Here is a 23,264-nt window from a genome sequence, read left to right as displayed (position 1 = left end):
GAGAAGACTTGAAGACAACGAACGCATAAGCCACCATTATAAAAAAAAAATAACAGATACCTCTGTGCCTCAATACTACAAAAGTACAGATGGAGGAGGTAAAAATCTGTAACAAGAAGTCATACAACTTAGAAATTACCAAATACCAACCCCATTCAAGATTTAGGTCAGGGTAGCTGTGCTGCCCTGGAAGATTCCAAGAAATTGAGGGATAGGTGGTCTCCTCTCATGATCATGTTTCAAATTTTTTACAGACTTCTTCGTAAATGGCTTGTGTTATCTTTTTCCTGCTGGCAAGCAGTGTGTTGATGACCTTGCCCGAAAATCCCTTGTTCTTTAGGATCATCCTTTCAGTAGCCAAGATGAAAATTTTAGGCTCTTCAGATGATGGTTAGTTGGTGGACCATGTTTCAGAAGATCTTTTTTCAGTGGCAGTGGGATGTGAGTTTGTGTGCTCATGCTTTGTAGGTGAGCGAACCATGCCCTCTGTGGCCAACAGGGTGCAATCAGAATGACTACTGCTTTCTCTTTCTTGATCTTTTGGACTACCTTTGGTATCAGATTTGTCAGGGGGAATGCATAAGTAAGATGGAAAGACCAACTCTGGGAAAACGCATCCAAACCTGCACTGCCATTATTCACTATTATTTGGGAGAAGTTTGGTGTCTTGGAATTCGTTCTTGAAGCAAACAGGTCTGCAGCGGAGTCCCCCACTTCCATGTAAGCCAGTTGAATGCTCCCTGCTCTAGGGAATATTCTGCTTGTATCAAAAACTTTTCCTGCTCAGAAAGTCTGCCAATGAATTTTCAGCCCTCTTCAGATGGATAGCTGACAGATGACAATATCTGGGGTTTTACGATGCTTCTAAAAATAAAAGCACCAAAAAACCCCAGTCACTTGACAGGAAGTACCGTAACTCTGACGAAACATATGGCTGGCCAGGCCTGTTACTGTGCTCACTTGGAAGTGGTGATAGAAAGGAAGTACATCATTGGAAGTGACACCAAAAGCATGAGCCACTCCACCCAGCATCATCTTGCTGCAACTGGTGTAGCAGGCAAACTGTACCAAGCACTGCAGCACCCCAGGTCAGTGAACGCAACTCCATGTGAGGCCACCACCTGCCCTGCAGCCTAGAGCTGAGTACAGAGGAACAACTGGGGTCTGTGGGGGGAGCACAATGGATGTTTATCTGGAAAGCCTTACAGCTGGGAGGATGGTTGCATACGTCCCAGTGGAAGTGAAACCACAGGCCGAAAAAAATTTGAATGGGGAGAGCGCTGTCCATCTGTTCCCCAGGAAAACCCTGCCTAGGCATGCCTAGCACCCTCTGATGCCATGGGAAGGCAGCCAGGCAGGGAGACTCCTGCAACAAGCACAACAGACTTGCTTGAGTAAAAATAAACATGCAATCGTCCTGTTGGTCCAGAGGGAACACAAAGAAATAAGGCCCAGTTGTATGCGTCGCTTTTTTTTTTTTTTTTAATAATGGTGGACGAATTCCCTGTTTTCAGGTGGGAGGAGTCTATTCTCATATGCTGCCCTGGAAGATGACTTGAGAAAAATAATACTTTAGGAAGGTCCATTGGAATGAACTGTAAATGCACAAAACTGTTGATAATACCAGTTTAAAAACTGCATCTGCACCAGAGAAAATTTGCATTCTGAAAATTTTTTTTCTGAAATTGTGTAATAAACAACAATTTTTATATCACCACAGACATACGTAAATGCATACAATTATATTATAACACATAGTAAACACTAAAGGCCAACAGTATCAAAAACCTTTTTCTTTTTTGATAGAATGGATAGCAATCAGAACTTCTGCTGGGATTTCATTGCTGTCAGTGACTTCATTGAAGAGATTTCACTTTCTGGGAAATCACCAGGACAGAGAGAGAGAACAATATCTTCAGTAAAGCCCCTTATGCATGGGCTGAATATCAGGTGGTATCAGCTGGTTCAGTAGAAACTGGACGATATTTGGCCGGTGTGTACAGCAGCCAGTCTGGCTTCTGTCAAAGGGGTAAGACTGAAAAAGGTATGCCTATTGGCATCCAGTGATCAGTGTGTTCCGGCGGTGGACCAACCCCGTCAGAACACAATAGCTCAGTGGGGACATGGGATTGTTAATATAGGCCCCCCCCCTCATTTTCTGTTGCATTTTTTTTTTCTGTTCACCTCGCTGGGTTGAATGAAAACAAAAATGATAGTATGGATTAGGCTTAACAGGACAGTAGTTGAACTATTTTGTTTAGAAGGGTTGATTGAAGCCCTATGATCTAGGATAGGTTGATAAAGCTTAGAACTTCTGTTCTAAGTTTTTATACTGATGCCTGTGAACCTATTCAGCTAGCCATATACACAGATTTCTTTTGTTCACCCTGGGGGCTGAACAATAGAAATCTAACAGCTTCCTCTATCCACACTAAACACAAATCTTTCATGCCAGCTATTGTATCCTGACAGCCTGCAGCCAGGCTTGTCAGGATTCCCAAACAGTGGCTGCATACAGTATGATTGGATACAGCCACTGTTCAGCTGACAATTTTACAGTCGGCTTCTACAACAAATGTCAAGTGAACTACCAACGTTTGTTGAACTGGGTGGTGCCAAAAAGAGCAGGCATAGCATGAATTCAGCCAATTTAGCAGGAATCAGATGAAATTAAAGATATGTATGGCAGCCTTTAGTTATGTTCATCACACATCCTGTGTGGTAACCAGGACAGAAAGTGAAGAAAAATACACCAATGAATATACAGACCGCTATAAAAACTCTTTCCAACTTAACAGTAGAGATGTGTGGCACTCACATTTCCCCACTTTACTGAAACTTTTTGAGTAAATATAATGTACACCAATAACTGTCCTGTTCAGCAAAACAGACCTCCTATTGGCTACAACAATTTGAAAAAAAAGAAAAAAAAAAAAGAAAAAGATTTTTAGTTTAATGACTTGCTCACCACAATAGTATCTGCTCCGATGACAATATCTGGGGTTTTACGGTGCTTCTAAAAAAAAACAAAAAACATAAATGTAATTACAGTAAATTATTAACCTTTATGGTATGTTTAGTGGTTCCTAAAACAGCAATCCTATCTCAAAAAAGGTAAATGTTTTGGCCTTTTTTTTCTTTAGAAAAAGCACAGGTTCAGCAAGCCATTTCAGTTAATAGTACAGAACTGAAAATATGTGAAATAGAAATAATTTCAAAGTTGAATATATGTAATAGGGAAAAAAGTTTTAAAACTAAAATTTTACAGGGCATCCAAAATGCTTCGAATCATGTTCATGACCTGTTATGTTGAATACTAAACACATACACTTACTTTGTTTTAGAATATTTCACATTTACAATACTTAGCCAGCAGGTACTGCTCTATTTAAATTCTGTGCTCTATAAAGTTTCTTGCTGAAGGTGCCTACAGACTGTAGGCAGAGGCTGGTCAATAAAATACAATCCGGGATGAATGATCTTCCTCATGAATGGCCATTGTTAAAAACATGCATGGCCACAAGACAATATGTGGTTTATTTACTAAAGCTGATTCACTCAGAATCTGGTGCACCTGTGCATGGTAGCCAATCAGCTTCTAACCTCAGCTTCTTCAATTAAGCTTTAACAATAAAACCTGGAAGCTGATTGGCTTCTATGCAGAATTGCACAAGATTCTGAGTGAACCAGCTTTAACAATAAAACCTGGAAGCGGATTGGTTTCTATGCAGAATTGCACAAGATTCTGAGTGAACCAGCTTTAGTAAATAAACCCCTATATGTCTGTACTGATGGAGCAGACAGCACTGAGGCCCCAGCCTCTGTGGGGTAAAAGATTAGCAGCTCCTTGGAAATTAATTCTGGCTGATCAGTTTTTCCCCTAACGGGGGCACTGAAGAGGGTCTACAGGCATGCATTTTCCTTCTGTCCATTTACAGAATTATTTCCTAAGATTGTAAACACCTGCAGAGTTGCTTGACCAGAAATAGACCTAAAGAATGCACAAAATAGACACAAAATGGACACACTCCCCTCTTCTAAGGAAAATAAAGGCTGCCAGAAAGCATAAATGTGGTAATAGGCTTTCTTATTATTAAGTCAGTCATATATGAAGCATATCATAGATGACAATTTGTGAATTCGACCTTTTTTTTTTACAATATAAGCATATGACATTAATAAAGCATAAAGAGAACCCAGTGAGGAATAATGCTAAGGCCCCTTTCACACGCCGACTGGATCAAGTCTGCCTATCAGATTTTCAGGTGGACATGATCAGAAGGTCCATGCATTCCTATGAATAGACGGTAGCACTTCTGGATGCACCAAGTAACAGTCATCCAGAAGTGCTACCGTAAAACAATTATATTCTACCTGAGAACAAAGTAAAGCAACCAAACTAACCATGTGCATTCTTCTTGCCACTTCCAGTGCCTTTTGCTTAGCAGTTTCAACCGCATATTCTTGTGGAGCAGAAAACAAAGACTTCTCAAGAGTTTCTTTGAACCAAGATGGAACCACTTCAAAGCGAAGACCCTATGCATAGCAGAAATGGGAAGGGAAAAAAAATGTATATTTCAAAGCAAACATATGTCATCCAGTTACAAAAAAAAATGTTCTTTAAACCAGTGATTAAAGTACACCTTTCCAATGAAAAATATTAAAGCATTATTAAAGAAGAACACCAGATATGGATGGCTTTTTTTTGCACCTAGGACCAATGTAACTATGCCCATGGGTTCCCTCTAGAAGCTGGAAAACACTGTAGTAGACATCACTACTACAGTAATCTGAAACAGCTTACAAGTCCTATGTCGAGCGGCTGCCCTGCTGTATTGTGAATACAGGAGGTTGCCCTTTCAACACAGGCACCAATTGAGAGAGTGCTTTAATTTCCTCAATGCATGCAAATCATTCTCTGACTGTATAAAGTGGTAAGCATGACATCACCATGCCTAGCTGGTGACCTGGAATTCTTCTTTAACCCCTTGACGCCGACGTTACACAAATACGCAGCCTCACGGAAATGGGCTTCTTTGCGTACGTGTCTTTGTGCTGGGAGCGCACCGTACAGCGCTCTCCCAGCACAAAGACTAGGGTGTCACTGAGATCACCGGGTTCCAATTGCTGCGGTAGCCTCTGATTGGCTAACTCAGTAATCAGTCAATGTGAAGCCCCCCACCATTGTTTTTTTCTCTCTCTCTAAATGGGGGAGAGAGAAACATCAGGGTCAAAGGTTAGGGTTTTTTTTTTTTTTTAAATTGGTATCAGTGTGTTTCAGGTAAAAAAAAACAAAAACAAAATGCACACTATTGTTTCTGGGCTGTAGTAGAGGTACAAACAACAAATAACATACACATATATGGTATCGCTGCGATCCTCAAGAACTGGGAAATTTATATTGGGTTGTTCTTTGGTGGTAGGTTATGGTAGTAACAAGAAACACAAAGCTAAATTTAAAAAATATATTTTTTTTTTACAATTTTGGACCAGTTTTCGTTTGATAATAATTAAAAAAAACACAACAGGAGATATCCATTACCATTTACCACCAAATGAAAGCCCAATGTGTCCTGATAAAAAACATGGTACAATTCTCCTGGATGTACAAAGTAGTTGTGATGATATGTACGGTTTTACTACCACATGTCAAAGTAAAATTTTACTTAGGCTTTAAGATTTGTTTTATCCTTAGGCGTGAAGGGGTTAAGCCCAGTGTTTTACCTCTAGCTCCACATAACTAGCTGTAAAACAGTTGTTTTATCTCTGCATTTTGCATCACATACCCTCACCTACTCACTGTATCCCTCTTAATTTTGCTTTCCTGAACTTCTGGTCAGGGAGCGCACACTGTACAAATGGATTGAATCTGATGCTTCAGGCTACATGCCCCATGATTTATTGCGTATTGTCCATAAAGCACATGTGTGCCCTGAGCATAACACTGGAGCACCTGAGCACAACATGGAGTGGTCCTACCAGAGCCTGGGCCTCCAGAAGAAACCTGCAAGGCAGTTTAGTTACCCTACAGGTGGTAATTAAATAGGTAACCTTTAGTGGTTCATTATATTGTAATCAATTGAGTTACAGCAGAGGGATAAGCAAAACAGGTCAGTTTTGCACTATGGGCTCTTTCACACAAATGTCTAAAACAAGTGGTTGAGCAGCATTTTTACAATCTTAACAGCACACCTACATTCTACCATTGCATCCAACAAGCTCTACACATACCACATCCATAATGCTACGTTTGATTGCCTCTGCAATTTTAACTTGGCTAGCACAGTTTGACACCACCAGCCTGAACCATTGATACAAGGCAGAATCGAACCATGCTTTCATTTTGGTTATGCCAAATTCTGACCCTACTGTTGCCTTTCCATTATTTCAAACCAGTCTGCCCATTCTTCTCCGGCATCAAAGCATTTTTGTCCACACAACTGCAGCTCACTGGATATTTTCTCTTCTTCGGACTTCCCTGTAAACCCTATAGATGGTTGTGCGTGAAAATCCCACTAGATCAGCAGTTTTTTAAATGCCCAGCCTGTCTGGCACCAACAATCATGCCACGTTCAAAGCCACTTAAATCCCTTTTCTTTCCTATTCTGATGCTTGGTTTGAACTTCAGCAAGTCATCTTCACCACGTCTAGATGCCTAAATGCTTTGAGTTGCTGCCATGTGATTGGCTGATTAGCAATTTGTGTTACCAAGCAATTGAACAGGTGTACCTAATAAGGTGGCCGGTGAGTGTACGTTTTTGATGTTTCTTGCTTCTCAGGTTGAAACAATATGTTCCTGCTCTCACACATGTAAAGTGTAAAGAAATCTTCTTTTCAGAATATCCAAATCAAAATTAGTGATACATGAGGCAGTATATAGACACTTAAAAGAACAAGTCTTGAAAGGCTTTATACTATGCCAAGCATTATTTATTAACATATCACTTCAATGCAATATTTAATCAAATCAAAAAATTACTGCAAAGTTGTGAGATTGGGTTTGGTGCATGTTACCAAGTAGTTAAATATCAATCACAATTTACATACCACATTGGAAAGTATATCTTGTCTTCGTGGAGATGCACTGGCCAGTACAACCCTCTTCCCTGCCAGCTTTGAAATGACTGGATTCAGCAACATTTTTCTTCTGTAAATAGCACTTTAGCCTCCTAAGCGGATATAAAAAAAAAAAACAATATATAAAACATGTAGTCTGAAAGTCAACTACAAGCACATTCATTTTAGTGTAATAATAGTAGAAAGTAAAAATTGACAGTCTCCTTATAGGTTAGATTTAAATAAACCACCAAAGAATTATGCGCTCGATGCTAGATAATAAGGATGCACACTACGTTCCGAATACAAAAAAACAAAATCATAAACAAAAAGAGCGTGCAGAACCTCTGACCATAAATATCACAATGAGAGCAAATAAAGTGATACAAATAATATCAGCATCAATAAATAAAACCACCAGTATAGTGGAATAAAAAGGCATATTAAATATAAATCAAACAATAATATCAGAATATGGTAATAACCTCCACGCCCAAAGTCACCTGCAGAGGTTCCTTGCATAAACTAAACACATAGGAAGGGGTTAGTGGTCTATGATGTCATCACACCATAGGCCTGACATGCTTGTGAGTATATTTGCATGAAATAAATTGGTGTTTTTAACAAAATTACTCTTTGGTCTTTTGTATTTTACTGTGAATCTTATTGTGGAGAACTGCACTCTCCGGACAGCCAGCAGAGAACCTGGTGGGCATGGAGGTTGTTATGATACCCTGGTGTGATTCATATTTGGTGTAACCTTTGCTATTGACGTCTTACAATCTGGAGATCTGGGTTATCCGATAAGGGAATTCATATAACTATGTCTCAGGTGGTTTGGGCTAAAACAGGTACAATTGGGGCATTTAATTTTCACACAAGAATCTACACTGGTTCCCAAATCTGGCCCTGACATATTTCTTTGGGAGTAGAGTATCATTTTCACACAACATTATTAAGTGTTCTTGCATGGCATGACCAATTACTGTTATCTCACATATATATTCTTATTATTATAGCCAAATTTACCACCCTAACTCCTCCCACAGTTTTTACACTACATAGACAGTAATATACTGAAACGTGCGAATTGTTCCCGATTGGTGTGCTATTACTTTGTGGAACGTTTCGCCGAATGGTTCACAAAATATCGACGTTTTTGTGGTGAAATTGGTCCCATAGGAATGAATGGCGGAATGTTCAAAACTAGAGTGTGAGCAGAAAAATCAGGACATGCTTTCTAAACTGCCATCACTCCCTCATTTTCAAGCCCACCTACACAAACCTTGTATCAAAACGTTCAGCTATCCCCGCTGCCACTAAAAATATCCACGGCTAAGCCATAGTCCTGATAGTTTTCGCAATATGACCATTTGTTTGCAACTCACGCTGCCCATTGACATTCATTGAAACTCCACTCTAGCCACCTCAAATTTGAAGGGCAATATCTAAACTGTGCCTTCATTTTTAATATTTCAGAGACATACTATGCATCAAAATGTAGGTCTGGGTCTTGTGATTCTCACAATATAAAGCTCTTCGGTGTAGGATTTACAATTTTTAAACTACAACCGTTTGAAGATGGCAACCGTCAGTGAAGTGAGCAAGTTGGAGCAGTTTGTTTTTAACTGCTCTTCTCTGCCCTTGCTGTAGAGTGAGTTGCCATAGGAACCCAGGTGTGTGAGCAGGCAGCAGAATGACAAGCCACTCCACCCAGTTACTCCACCCACTCCAGTTGTAGACTACTGGTGGAGGCAAGAACACTTCACACAATTTCCCCAGAAATTGAAGCTTTTCTAGTTTAAATTGGACCCCAAGTGAAGCCCTGTATATCTGTTTGGAAGTGGATTTCCTTTTCTATTATATCATGGTTTTATTTATACTATGTTTCTTATCCTTTGTAATGATTTTCTGTAATGGTTTTACATGAACTTTACTCATATTTCTGTATATTTCACTCGAAATGTTGTGAATTTGATATATCACATTTCGAAGATCTAGATAATATACACAGTATTATTGACAGCTGAATCTAAAAATAAACAAAGGTCGACAATCAAAAAAAAAAAAGGCGAGGGGTCCCCCTTCCCATCCATATCAAGCCCTTCGGGTCTGGTTCGGATTTTGAGAGGAAGCCCCAAGCCCAAATTAAAGTTAAAAAATGGTGTGCGGTCCCCCCCAAAAATCCATACCAGACCATTATCCAAACATGCAGCCCGGCAGGTCAGGAAAGGGGGTGGGGGGAACTAGTGAGCGCCCCCACCCCCCTCCTGAACAATACCAGGCCACATGTCCTTAACATGGGGGGGTGCTTTATGGCAGGTGGGGGGGCTCCCCTCCCCAAAGCACCTTGTCCCCATGTTGATGGGGACAAGGGCCTCTTCCCCACAACCCTTGGCTGTGGTTATGGGGGACTGCGGGCAAGGGGCTTACTCCCCAGATCCCGCCCCCATGTGAATGAGTATGGGGTACATGGTACCGCTACCCATTCACAAAAAACAAAAAGTGTAGTCTGAAAAAAGAAAGTACACGGTCTTTGACAAGCCCTTTATTAAAAAGTAAAAGAATGTCCCCCACAGTAGATCCAATGTCAATCACGATGCCTGCTGCCGAAGGCCCGAAAAAATATATTTTTTTAAAAGTCTCTGCACGTCTGTCTGCTCCGCTGACTTGACAGTTCTTAAATATGTAAGGGTCAGGGCCACCCGGGGACATCACCCATATGACCCCGCCCCAGGTGACATCATCAATCGGGGAATGCTAGCTCATGGATGTCACAAGGGGTGAAGTCACATGCCTGATGTCCCCAGGTGGCCCCGTCCCTTACATATTTAAGAACTGTCAAGACTGCAGAGCAGACAGATGGCCAGGAACGGAGACTTTTTTTAGTCTTTTTTCGGGTGGCGGCAGACATCGTGATTGATGTTGGATCTACTGCAGGGGGACATTCTTTTAGTTTTCTTTTTTAATAAAGGACTTGTCAAAGATTGTCTCTTGTCTTTTTTTACACTACACTTTTTGTTTTTTGGGAATGGGTAGCAGTACCGGGTACCCCATACACATTCACATGGGAGGGGGGATCTGGGGGCCCCCTTGCTAAAGGGGGCTTCCAGAGGCCTCCCCGCCTCAAAGCACCCCCCACATGTTGGGGGCATGTGGCCTGGTATGGTGCAGGAGGGGGCACTCGCTCGTCCCCCTTTCCTGACCTGCTGCGCTGCATGCTCGGATTAGTATCTGGTGTGGATTTTCCTCTCAAAAATCTAAATCAGACCTGAAGGGCTTTTGTATGTTTTTTTTTTTTTTTAAATTGCCAGCAATTCTTTCTTTTATATTAAGCTCTCAGTGGGAAACCCCACTGGCAGCTGCAACATAAACGCATGCTTTAAACTACTAAACGGCTGCATGACTTGATAAAATAACTCATGCTGTATATTAGTAGCATTTTTTAGGGAACGCAAACTTTAAAAAAAAAAAAAAAATGCTGTGTGGGATCCTACCACATAATTGGATGCGGTAAGATACCGCGTAGTGAATTGTGCCCATTGTGTGACTTAGCCCAAAGGGCACTCCCCCCCTCCTCCTCACTCACACACGCTCTTACTCTTTTTCTTTGGAATCTCAACTCTTGGCTTGACAAACCCTTTCCAAAAGGGCATGTGGCCTGGTATAGTTCAGGAGGGCTGCATGCTCACATAAGGGTCTGGTATGGAATTGGGGGGCACGCCATTTTTTTTTGTTTAAATTTTGGTGTGGGGGTTCCTCTCAAATCCCAAACCAGACCCGAAGGGCTTGGTATGGATGGGAGGGGGGACCCAACGCTGTTTTTTTAATTCTTTTTTCATTTCCATCCTTTGTTCAGCTGTCCGTGGGGAACCCTGCTGACAGCTGATGGCTCCTAGGTTTGGGGGGACTCCACGACCCCCCATTCCTTAACAATCCATGACAGTACTGACAGATACCAGTACATACAGCATGCCTGGACCACTACATAAATAACTCATGCATTTAAATATTTATTTCCTTTTGTGAATTGACTTTAAGGTCTTTTTATGCGGTATTTCCAGAGTGTTTTTGCTATTTTCGGTAAATAGCGTATACTAGCAATAGTGAATTGACATTTTCAGTATCGCATGCGAGATGTGGTCATGTGACTGACATAACTCATGTGATAAGCTTTAGTGAATTGTGCCCATAGTGCCAATAAATTTTGCCATGGGGTTCCCCTTCACATCCCTGTTCAATGTTCTGTTGTATGCTGCACAGGTACACTTGTTTTACTGTTGCTTTATTTCTGGGCATGCTAATGAACTCTGATTTGTGGGGCCTGTATACCAGCCTGTGGTGGTTTTGGGGGGTAAGGAAGAGATATTGTGCCTAATTGTCCAAGACCCCACTAAGGCTGTGTTTTGATGTGGGCTGTAAATGTTTTGCATTTTGTCCTTCTAAAGTGTGTTTTGTGGTGTATTATTCTACTATGATCGTGTTTATGGTTTGGGAGCATCTGTTAATACTTACCTTGTTTGTAATACTAACAAATGTCAATTGCTCTGCTCTTACAACTCCTAACTTGGATAGAATTTGCTTGCTTATTTAGACCGAAATGCAGCTTTATGCCAAACATAATCAGAAATGTATGCGTGTGGTACTTGGGGAGGTGGGAGGTGTTGGCTGTGATATTTGCACTTTATTATGCTGTTTTATTTATTTTGATCTCGGGACTATTTTGTGGATAGAGAATCCTGCATCTGACCAACTGATGGTGTGTGCTAAGTTTATGGCCCTGAAAATGTTGCCTGATTCATATTACCCGTTTCTTTGCTGCTGTACCGTTAAAGCACTGGTCATTATAAGGCGTGATCCTTTAGATTGCAAGCTCTTATGAGCAGGGCCATTCTATTTTAGCAACATAAATCCTCCTGGTTTCTTTTCCCCAAGAAATTGAATGTACCTACTTGCTGCTGTCAAAATAAATGTTGACTATGTATTGCATCAATAAATCTTTGCACTATGTATTGTTTGAATAGTTTATTGATTACATGTTCTAGTTGAATGTATTCACACCCACACCACTTTTTTTGACCTATATAATAGTATGCACAAATATTTAGAGTGCACATATGTAAGTATGTACCTAACCAAAAGCACTCTATTGCACCACAAGACTGAATGTTATGTAACAATGAATGCAGCAGATGGATAAGTAGTGTTCAATGTGCAGCTAGGCATTATTTTGAAACAATCCTCCTAACAGTAAAAATTTGGGACTTAAATGTGTTTTGCCTTTGGCCCTGTGCTGCATAAGAACATATATTCGGCAATGTCACATCGGCAATCGTGCATACAGGGAAAACCACTATGGTGTACAAGAAAGCACCAGAGCGAATGCCAGACCGGAAATACGTCATCACGTTTGCGGAAGGAGATTTGCGTGCACCTGGAAGTGATAGTGGGAACTGGAAGCACAGATTTTCTGGAAAAATATATGGCGAGATCTCTGTTCTCCACAGTGGAGCTGTGCTCATTTGCAAAGTGTGGCCATTGCTCTAATGTTCATAGCATGTGGGGGTGATGTGATAGGTAGATGCTATAGGTTTTTTTTTTTAACAGGCCAATGTGTAGATTTGCTGGGGCTAGCTGTACATCACTTAGCGCACATGTGCATACACATGTTACTTCCTGTTTATCTGCATATTAGCACTGTGGTATTTATTGGTCACAGATCTTAAGCATCCCAGTACCTGGGCCTTCATGTTTAGACCTGCCATATATGTGTGTATAATGTACGCATATGTGCCAAGAGCACTTTTTCTGTGTGCTCCAGGCACATTTCCCAAGGCCTCAGTCAAAGCTCCCAAGCATACAAAAAATCTAATATGTAAATAAATACTCTACACCATAACCCTTATAATAAACCCAAATAATTCAAAGTGTAAAAAATTCCAAACATTATATCCAATCCCAAAAAGTATATATAAGTCACTCAAATCAAAAAAGCATGTAAGTAAAGTCACTTCAACAAAAATAAGTGTCCACAATCCAACGTATCGAATCATCTGGTGCTGACCCCTCCAATGGCTCTTAAAAGGACAGAAAATACCTCACAAAAAAGGAAAAAAACTCAGACAGTGCATTACCTTAATAAATAAATTTAAAAAAATCATACCCTTTCTATATACATAAATGCAACTCAAAATAAGAGCAAAATTCATATAGTGCAAAAATAGTGAACAATGAACAGTGAACACTCCTGAAGCATACTTCCTAGGATATCATTTACCACATTCTCCTGAATGTCCTCATGGCTTAAGGAAGCATTTCATAGGACTCCAGAGTGCTCATGCAAGTGATATATGAATAAAATATATAGTGTAATTCCGTTTTTGCAAAATGTTAAATTGTATACTTTAACTGCTTACAATGTTAAAATGAATAAAAAGCATATTCCCATGCCCTTCAAACCATCCCTTTCCTCTATACTGCTTTTGGGGCTGCATAATTGCTTCTCGTTCCTGAATGAACTTGCAACGGATATTGGAGTCCCCATATTTTCCAGATGTGGTTAAGCCGTGTGCTGGCAAAGAGCAGAGCCTGGTTTTGGTTTTCCAACCAATTTGGAGCTTGCAGGCATGTGTTCTCATCAGGCCATGTATTTGCCTTTTTTTGTGTCGAATAAATACTATTTTGGTTCCTAAAAGAAAGTGACATATCCTCTTGATTCCATTTCCTAGACTTAAGATGGCCAGATAATATGCAATCTGATTGATGAACACTCAGTGCAATTTCCTCCACATGTAGCTAAAGTCTGTAACAGGAGGACCTACCAGAACAATGCATTCATTTAGAATGGGCCAGGCCCATACAGTACATAATGGAGGTTTGCTATGAAGGAACATTCATGTTTGGATACCTGAGCTCATGTGGTTTGGGTCCAAATATTGCTGGCCATTGCAACGTATTGACTAATGCAGCTCAACATACATCAGGCATAAATAAAAGTGTACCTTGTCCATAGAACAGCCGCTGGGAGGTCCTATATGGGCACACAGATCTGGCCCATGCATAATTGGGTACATTCTGGCAAATGAGAATTCGGGATGCTTTATAATACTAAGGGGTTAGTTCATTAATATTATTATTATACATGATTTATATAGCACCAACAGTTTGCTCAGTGCTTTACAATATAACGATGCTTGCTTCAGGGAAAACATTACTAATAATTGTATTTCAGTAGAAAACGTGTCCGATTCCTAGACACATTGAGGTGCATAGCAGAGGTTCAAGGTATTTCATGGAAGAAGTTATCGCAGGGCGTTCAAATACTTCTGTTCCTCACTGTAAGTCCACCTTCCTCTCTCATTCCCTAACAAGTGGAGGTGTTCTGTGGTGGACAAAAGTGAACTAGGCAGGATTGATAACACTGCCTGGGAGTAGTAGTGCATGGGAAATTATGAGCAAAATTTATTTTTTGCACTTATTGAACAGATATAATAAAATGCTTTATTTACCATACCAAAATGAAGCAAACAGGAAGTTAAATCCTTAGGGTTTGCATACAGCTCACCATCTGTATGCCTTTTTAAGTTCTCCAGAACAAGCAAAAAATTAGGCTGCAGAGAAGGACAGCTACTCTCTATGTGAGAGCAGATCCAACATTTCCTCACCAGTTGAGCTGTGCAATCTGCAGCTCTTGGGGATTCGACTGCTCAACATCCAAAACAATTCAACCAGATTTTGAGCAACAGGTAGCCCTACAAGAACCATCCAGCTCAACAAAAGTAAAGTTAAAAAACAAATGAGCAAGGTGGAAATGATTTAGGCTAAAAATAGTGACGGCATCCTATCAGATGCCATCACTGTTTGCCAGCGCCATTGTGTTGAGGCAGCTGCGGCTGATGCCACAATGGAAAATAACAGATTGGTATAGGTTACATAGGCTATATTTATCTTAATTATATTTTTCAACTTTACTGAGTATATATTTCATAAGTATGCAGCTTTTGTGAATATGTACGTCAAAACAGAACTTTTCCCATAACAACTTGATAAAAAATGTTCTTTAGCAAGGAAAATATTTATTTATTTATTTCAAATACATTCCACATTACTAATTATGCTACCAGATTATTGTGTGCTGTAAATTGCTTCCATGCATTGCTCCTCTTCCTTAAAAGAGGCTGCCATTTTGCTGAATCCCATAGCCCCTGAGCATCAGTAAATCATTAGTTTGTCTGCAGTTCAGCCTCTTGTGGCTCTGATTTTCAGCACAGTGCCCTGAATAGAGAGCATCTGAGCATGGGCAGAGCAGGATGATACAGTGCATTACTGGATTTTAAACAGTATAGGCACTTATCTGTAACATTTTGCATAATAATACCTGCAAAAGGGGCCAGCATTAAGTGATCTATCAGGACTTAATTTTCTGACTAAAGTTCCACTTTAACTCTGGTAAAAAACCCTTATTCTTTTTTTATTTTCTTTTACAAAATTGTGCTGGTGCAATGAGAACTGTAATGCTTTCACATAGCAAAATATAGGATGCCAAGTTCTTCGATACATTGCAGATAGGGTCAGTCGGTGACGGAAAGTGAAACATGTCTGTTTTACAGTCTGCTAATGGAGTTCAGACTTTGGTCAGTGCTTTCCAGAAGTTTGATGAATGGGCAAAATGGATGTTTAACCTGCAGAGCATTATCTAGCTACAATTCAAACATTACATATTGACTATTGGATTATGTGGACATCACTTTACAATCTGTGAAACACGGATTTCAAGGTTCTTGTCAAACAGAAAACTGCAGAATAATGAACATCACATCACTCAAAAACATATTTACTGTATCTTACTACACATTCTCTGGACTAAACTCACTGCCCTTTAGTTACAAGATTAAACTGAAAGTTTTTTTCTTGTTTTGGACGATGAGGTAAGGTTTTAATTGTACCTCGATTTCTTCTAATTTGCTGTCCTGAGGCAACAACCAGAAGTGAGAATAACAACCTCCTTCAACAAGTGTCTTCATTGGGAGATTTCTCCTTTAAACTTGTTCTGGTGACAGCTGTTCATTATTACATTTCCCCTCACTTGTTCCAATGGCAATGATCATCAGGAGGGAAAGTGAGAGTGAACCATCAGCAGGTACACAGACAGATTTAAAACCAGGCAAACTTTTTAACATTTCCTCATTCTGTTTTCAGCTATAATAAAGGTTTTGGCTGGACCATAAGAAATATGTTTATTTTTTTCTGCATGACCAGTACTTGGCTTTGAACAGGTCTGCAGGAAAAATATGATTATAGACAACACATGATGGTTGGGTATGCAGGCAGGATCCACACACTGGCTTCAGTACCCTGGGTCCCTCAACACAAAAGACAGGTTTAGATGTCTGTTCATGTCTAATATATGGAGCAGGGATGGGAGGTATGCTGAATTATCACTACAATAGTTCGGGCAAGTTTTCTAACTAGCCCCTGAGAAGTCTTTCCTAACGGTGTCCTCGGTGACTTCTAGATATCAGTTAATTAACTAAGCTGGCAAAAATGGCTAGATTGGGAGAATGTGTCATGGACGGGCTCTTGCTACTTAAACAAAGGCTTCATTTTTTCGATGCTTTCTGACAAAGCCTTGGCTAGGGCAATTATAAAATTGGGGACACAGAATAATTAGCCATCATTTTAGCTCTTAAAGAATGAAGGCATTGAGAGTACTACTGTGTCGGTCTTCGTTTTGACTGACCATAAGAATCTCACCTTCTTGTCTGAGGCCAAACGCTTATCTCTTAGAAGGGCTAGGTGGGCCATTTTTCTGTCAAGCTTCAATTACATGGTCTCATTCCCACCCAGCACGAAGAAAATCAGAGCAGATTCATTATCGCAGTTTTCCTCCTCTTCAAAAATGGAGTCTGTTCCTACTCCTGTGATACCGCCTGACCACATTTTGGCCACTATTCGCACTAGTCTCATTTCAGCTTTGGGTGAGAAAATTCAGGCTTCTCAGATCAATTCTCCTCCTGGAAAACCTCATGACCGCTGTTTTGTCCCCAAGAATCTCTGCACTGATTTGCTCCAGACCTACCATTCTCCCAAAGCAGCTGGGCACCCAGGGAAAAATCAACTCATATGGTCTATGTCTCAACAATTCTAGTGGCCTAGTGTCCGTCCTGATGGAAACGCATTTGTAGCCACTTGTCCCATGTGTGCTAAGAACAAAACACCCCGACACCTTCCAGATTCAACCAAAATCTGGAATAGTTCCTACATTGCTACATTACAGATTACCACAACAACTGGTCAGACCTTGGGCGGAGTTTGCTCACAATAACGTCATCAATGCCACCTCCCGATTATCACGGTTTATGGCAAACTATGGGTTCCAGCCATCCATGCTGGCTGATACATTAGTACCACAGGGAATTCCTGCATTAGAAGAACATCTTCGGGAACTCCGCTCCACTTGGGTGCAGATCCTTTCAACATTCCAGAGAAAGGTACAAACTCCTTGCTGACCACCGACTCCTACCTGCACCCTCCTCCCAAGTTGGGGAGAGGGTCTGGCTGTCTTCCCCTAACCGCTGATGTTTTCCCTCACTAAAACTGGCGCCTCAGCATATTGGGCCTTTCAGTATACTCCATAAGGTAAACCCAGTGGTATACGCATTAGATCTTTCTTCCAACATGCGTATTTCCAATATATTCCATGTCTGCCTATTAAAACCTTTGGTGTGTAACTGCTATAGCAACTTGGTACCATGCCCTTGCCTGGTCCAGGTTGACAACCATCAGAAATATGAGATACAATCTATCATTCACTCCTGTAGGTTTCGTGGACGCATACAATATCTAGTTAACTGAAGGGATTACGGTCCGGAGAAATGCTCTTGGGTCTCGTCCTCAGACATACATGCTCCTGCCCTGCTCCATGTTTTCCATATATGGTTTCCGCTCAAGCTTGGTGCTCCCTGAGCAGCTCTTTTCTTTCAGTGCTCAGAAGTCGGTTAATTACGAGCTACACAGTGACTCACCTGTATATCTTTACCTGCCTCATTAGTCCAGCCTACAGTCAGCCCTTTTAACTTTTTTAACAGCTTAGCTCACTTCCTACTTGCCCTTGCGTGGTCTATGATCTCCAGTGTGTTTCTGTGAATAACTCGGTCTGGCTGACTTCTCTTCCGATTTCTGTTCCTGACTATGCTGACTTCTGGTTTCCTGACCCTAGCTCATCTGATTACCCACTCTGACTTCCAAACCCTGGCTTCTGTTTTTGACTACGTTTCTGAACTGCGTTCTTTATGCTATTTCATTAAAGGTGTGATTTTAACTGTACTTTCTGGTTCCTAACATTATGTCAGCAAATTTTAGTGAAACCTTAAAGCAACCCCGTTACAACATTAAAAAGTAGAAAAGAGGGTTCTTCTGCAAAGAAACGATCAGATGTATGAACATATGTACAACCATCACTGTACTTTCTGTTTCCTAACATTATGTCATTGAATTTTAGTGGCACCTTAAAGCAACCCCGTTACAACATTAAAAAGTAAAAAAGAGGGTTCTTCTGCAAAGAAACACTCATATGCTTACCCATCCCACCACCCATCTTTAAGAGCTATGGTGTTCCCACTGGAAGATTTCCCATTTCCTCTTCTGAAGACAGCCCTAAAGGTCTGAAATGTCCCTCACTTTCTTAGTTACAAACACCACCACTACAAAAACAGGGAATCTCCCCAATGGGGACACAAAGAGCAATACAAACTTGACAGAGGATCCAACCCTTCCATTCTATGCCAGGTTTTGCCTAAGGATACCCTTTAACATTAAAGTTGTATACTGTAAACTCTCCCTTACCCTAGCAGCGTGCTCTCCCTCCTCCACAAATCTTTTCCCTTGTTCACAAATACACACGTGTGTGCCTTCCCTTGTCCACCAATCCCAGCGCACCTAGCCCGCTCTCCCTTGTCCACCAATCCCTGCGTGCCCAGTGCGCTCCCCCTCGTCCACCAATCCCCGTGTGCTCTCCCTCGCCCACCAATCCCCAAGCGCCCAGCATGCTCTCCCTCCCCCCACCAATCCCCAAGCGCCCAGTAAGCTCAACCTCCCCCACCAATCCCCAAGCGCCCAGTATGCTCTCCCTCCCCCACCAATCCCAACGCGCTCAGCGCGCTTTCCCTTGCCCACCAATCCCCACAAGCCCAGTGCACTCTCCCTCTTCCACCAATTCCCACACACGCAGCACACTCTCCCTCATTCACCAAGCCTCATCCACCAATCCTCACACATGTAGCGTACTCTCCCTCATTCACCAATCCCCACACGCAGCGCACTCTCCCTCATTCACCAATCCCCACAAGCCTTGTGTGCCAATCCCCACACACGCAGCATACTCTCCCTCATTCACGAATCCCCTCAAGCCTCGTCCACTAATCCCCACACACACAGCGCACTCTCCCTCATTCACCACACGCCTCGTCCACCAATCCCCCTACACGCAGCGCACTCTCCCTCATTCACCAATCACCATACGCCTTACCCGTCAGTCACCACACACGCAGCACACTCTCCCTCATTCACCAATCACCATATGCCTTATCCATCAGTCCCCACACATGCAGCACACTATCTCATCCACCAATCCCCACGCATGCAGCATGCTCTCTGTCGTTCACCAATTCTCACATGTGCCGCACACTCTAACATAGTTAGTCTGGCTGGAAAAAAGACAAAAGTCCATCCAGTTCAACCATAACAAAAAAAAGTTATAATCCTACACCCACAGTTGATCCAGAGGAAGGCAAAAAAAACCCCAGCAAAGCATAATACAATTTGCTCTCCCTTACCAAACAATCCCCACACGTGGAGCATGCTCTCCCTCATCCACCAATCCAGACAGTACGCCCTCCCTTGTTCACCAGTCCGCATACGCGCAGTGCGCCCTCCCTCGTTCGCCAGTGCGCACTCCCTTGTTCGCCAGTCCGCATACGAGCAGTGCGCCCTCCCTCGTTCGCCAGTCCACATATGCGCAGTGCGCCCTCCCTCGTTCGCCAGTCCGCATACGCGCAGTGCACCCTCCCTCGTCTGCCAGTCCGCATACGCGCAGTGCGCCGTCCGCCAATCCGCATACGCGCAGTGCGCCCTCCCTCGTCCGCCAACCCGCAGTGCGCCCTCCCTCGTCCGCCAACCCGCATACGCGCAGTGCGCCCTCCCTCGTTCGCCAACCCGCAGTGCGCCCTCCCTCGTCCGCCAACCCACATACGCGCAGTGCGCCCTCCCTCGTCCGCCAACCCGCATACGCGCAGTGCGCCCTCCCTCGTCCGCCAACCCGCATACGCGCAGTGCGCCCTCCCTCGTTCGCCAACCCGCATACGCGCAGTGCGCCCTCCCTCGTTCGCCAACCCGCATACGCGCAGTGCGCCCTCCCTCGTCCGCCAACCCGCATACGCGCAGTGCGCCCTCCCTCGTCCGCCAACCCGCATACGCGCAGTGCGCCCTCCCTCGTTCGCCAACCCGCATACGCGCAGTGCGCCCTCCCTCGTCCGCCAACCCGCATACGCGCAGTGCGCCCTCCCTCGTTCGCCTATTCCCATACACACAGTGTGCTCTCCCTCGTTCTTCAATTCACATACACGCAGTGCGCTCTCTTTTTCGTCCACCAATCCACATACACGCAGTGCGTTCTCCATCCACCAATTGATATATATGCAGTGTACTTTCCTTCATCCACATACATGCAGTACATTCTCCCTCTCTTTTATTCAGAATAGAGAGTGCATGCTGCTCATGTGCAGATTTGTGGATGGGCAATACTGCAGCTGCACTCACTTCCTGCAATGATGGGGTCACACTGAACACACCATCTAACCTAACTTATACTCAGGACAGCACTGATCACCCAAAACACTACTCTCTTGAATCCACTAAAAATGTATTGTAAATGTAAATTAGCCCTTTAAACCTATAAGACACTCAATTCACTGTGTGAAACCTCCCCATTGTATTTTACATTTTCCCATTTCTCTTCACTGAAAGCCATGTAATCTCTTCTCACATACTTATCTAGTACTAAAGTTATGTCATCCATTGTATTGCTGCCACACAGATAGCAGACATTATGTACATAGGAATACATTCCATGCAGCACTTACTGACTCCAGTTCTTCCTACACCTGGACAGGGAAGCAGCCGTAAAATGACACGTGACTTACTAAGGCAAGCCCCTTGCTCTCTCATTGGCAGCTGACAATGGTAGTTTGAGGCTCCAATGCTTTCCAAAACATAAATCAAAACCAAGATTATGTTAGCCCACTCAGAAAATGGTGACCTATAGCAGACCGTATAATGTAACTCATATATTTCCCGCATATACATTGCTGCAAAATCCTCGATTGTCAAAACTGCCAAACCCTAACATGGCCACCAGACGCCTGGCTAAAGAATGAGCATGCTCAGTACAGTCATGTGATAGAGTCGGCCATTTTCTTGTAGTCTAAGTCAGCTTACAGCTCTATAGACTGTGTAAGGCTGGCCATACATTGCACAATTTTCTTTCTTGAGAAGTTTGCTTTAGATTTACCAAAAACCATATAATATGAGGTCAAACCTAAACAACACTTTCAATTGTATCTAATTAGACAGGTCCTTGTGCTACATAGTTGAAGGTAAATCTAATGTAAATTAGACAGAAAATTGTATAGTGTATGGTCAGCCTAACTGCTAATGATGTTAAAGTAAAAGTCTGACAAAAAAAGTGTAGCACGTCTCTGCAGTGCATTCACATGTTTTATGACTTGGGAGACTGCAAGTACAAACAAAAGTCACGTTTGTGACATGCTTTCACTGACTTGAATGGAGAAGCTTGGCAAACTTTGCAAGTTGTAATGCCTGCCAAAGGTTGCAGGTGTAGCGGCATGATTAGTATGCTATGAAAATCGGTTTCTTGTGAAGCAACAGCGCATGTGCTGATTTAACCCCTTTGCACCGGCGCTTCCCAGCCCTTTAAGGGTTTCAGAAGCCGGGAGGTGGGGCGGGGTTTAGGGTAATGTGACACGCCGTCACGGCGGTCACATGATCGGGAAAGGTCCTGATTGAAAGACGAGACTACCAGACATGTGTGCTGGGAGCGCGCGGTGCACGCTCTCTCAGCACATATGTTCTTGTTTAATAGAGCGCAAATGTGCGGCCGCTCGGCGTCTAGGCCCAGACTCTGGGAGGCCGCACATTTACAGTCGGCAGGCATGAAGAGGTTAAGGCACAGCAAGTGTCAGTGAATTAGGGGATGGCAGTTTCAGTGACATGGGGAGGACAGCATAGTTGCCAACATTTAAAAAAAAAAAATTGTGACACTTTTTTTCCTGTATGACCAGAAAGACAGTGTAGGAGGAGCAGTATGTTAATTAGGGTGGGGCATTCATTCATGGGTGTAGCCTATCAACAAAAAGAGGATGGCGGCGCATGAAAAAATGGGTGCAGTTTAGATTACGCTAAACATTGGGTGTGGCTTAAATGGGGTGTGGTTAAACCAAGTCTGAGATTCTCTTGGGCTCACTCCCATGCAATTTTGCTCTCCACCGCAACATCCCAAAAAAACAAATAAACACAAGCATAGACTTATCTAAAAAAAAAACTGAATGTAAACATAAAAAACTGGTTCACTCTGACTGGTTGCTAAAGGTTACAGCACATCATTACCACTCACTGATTGGTTTCTAGAGGTTACTGCAGTTAGTACAGGACTATGGTCAGAGACTGCAGGAATAGTACAGGAGTTGGTCAGAGGCTGCAAGTGTAGTACAGCAGAGGGTCAGAGGCTGCAGGCGTAGTACAAGAGAGGGTCAGAAGCTGCAAGTGTAGTACAGCAGAGGGTCAGAAGCTGCAAGTGTAGTACAGCAGAGGGTCAGAGGCTGCAAGTGTAGTACAGCAGAGGGTCAGAGGCTGTAGGCGTAGTACAGCAGAGGGTCAAAGGCTGCAGGCGTAGTACAAAAGAGGGTCAGAAGCTGCAGGCGTAGTACAGAAGAGGGTCAGAGGCTGCAGGCGTAGTACAGCAGAGGGTCAGAGGCTGCAGGCGTAGTACAAGAGAGGCTCAGAGGCTGCAGGCGTAGTACGGCAGAGGGTCAGAGGCTCCAGGCGTAGTACAAGAGAGGGTCAGAGGCTGCTGTCAGGAATGGACTTGCCAGTAATGGTGGGACTCACCTGCCTTGTGGGCTGCAGTACCAGGG

The 23,264-nt window shown here is 42.7% G+C and overlaps 1 protein-coding gene across 2 annotated transcripts in view; it reads right to left on the bottom strand.

The window, feature by feature from the left end:
• Positions 1–21,337, bottom strand: part of ASMTL (acetylserotonin O-methyltransferase like) — an 88,239-nt gene extending 66,902 nt beyond the window's left edge. Inside the window, exons 1-4 of one of the 2 annotated variants that reach the window (XM_089673884.1) lie at positions 21,195–21,337; positions 7,048–7,169; positions 4,405–4,536; positions 2,969–3,016 (exon numbers count right to left, since the gene is read on the bottom strand). In XM_089673884.1, the coding sequence (XP_089530010.1) occupies positions 2,969–3,016; positions 4,405–4,536; positions 7,048–7,140 (273 nt within the window). In that variant the 5' untranslated portion in view covers positions 7,141–7,169; positions 21,195–21,337. Of the gene's footprint in view, positions 1–2,968; positions 3,017–4,404; positions 4,537–7,047; positions 7,170–13,067; positions 13,154–21,194 lie in introns of those variants that run through there. The other variant, XM_089673885.1, reaches the window with a different exon arrangement.
• Between the last annotated feature and the right edge of the window lie 1,927 nt (positions 21,338–23,264).

Source organism: Staurois parvus, unplaced genomic scaffold (genome assembly GCF_062004578.1).
Source record: "Staurois parvus isolate SC_StPar_1 unplaced genomic scaffold, SC_StPar_1.0 ptg000145l, whole genome shotgun sequence".
In the NCBI taxonomy this organism is placed as follows: Eukaryota; Metazoa; Chordata; class Amphibia; order Anura; family Ranidae; genus Staurois; species Staurois parvus.
This window is presented reverse-complemented; position numbering and strand designations above follow the sequence as displayed.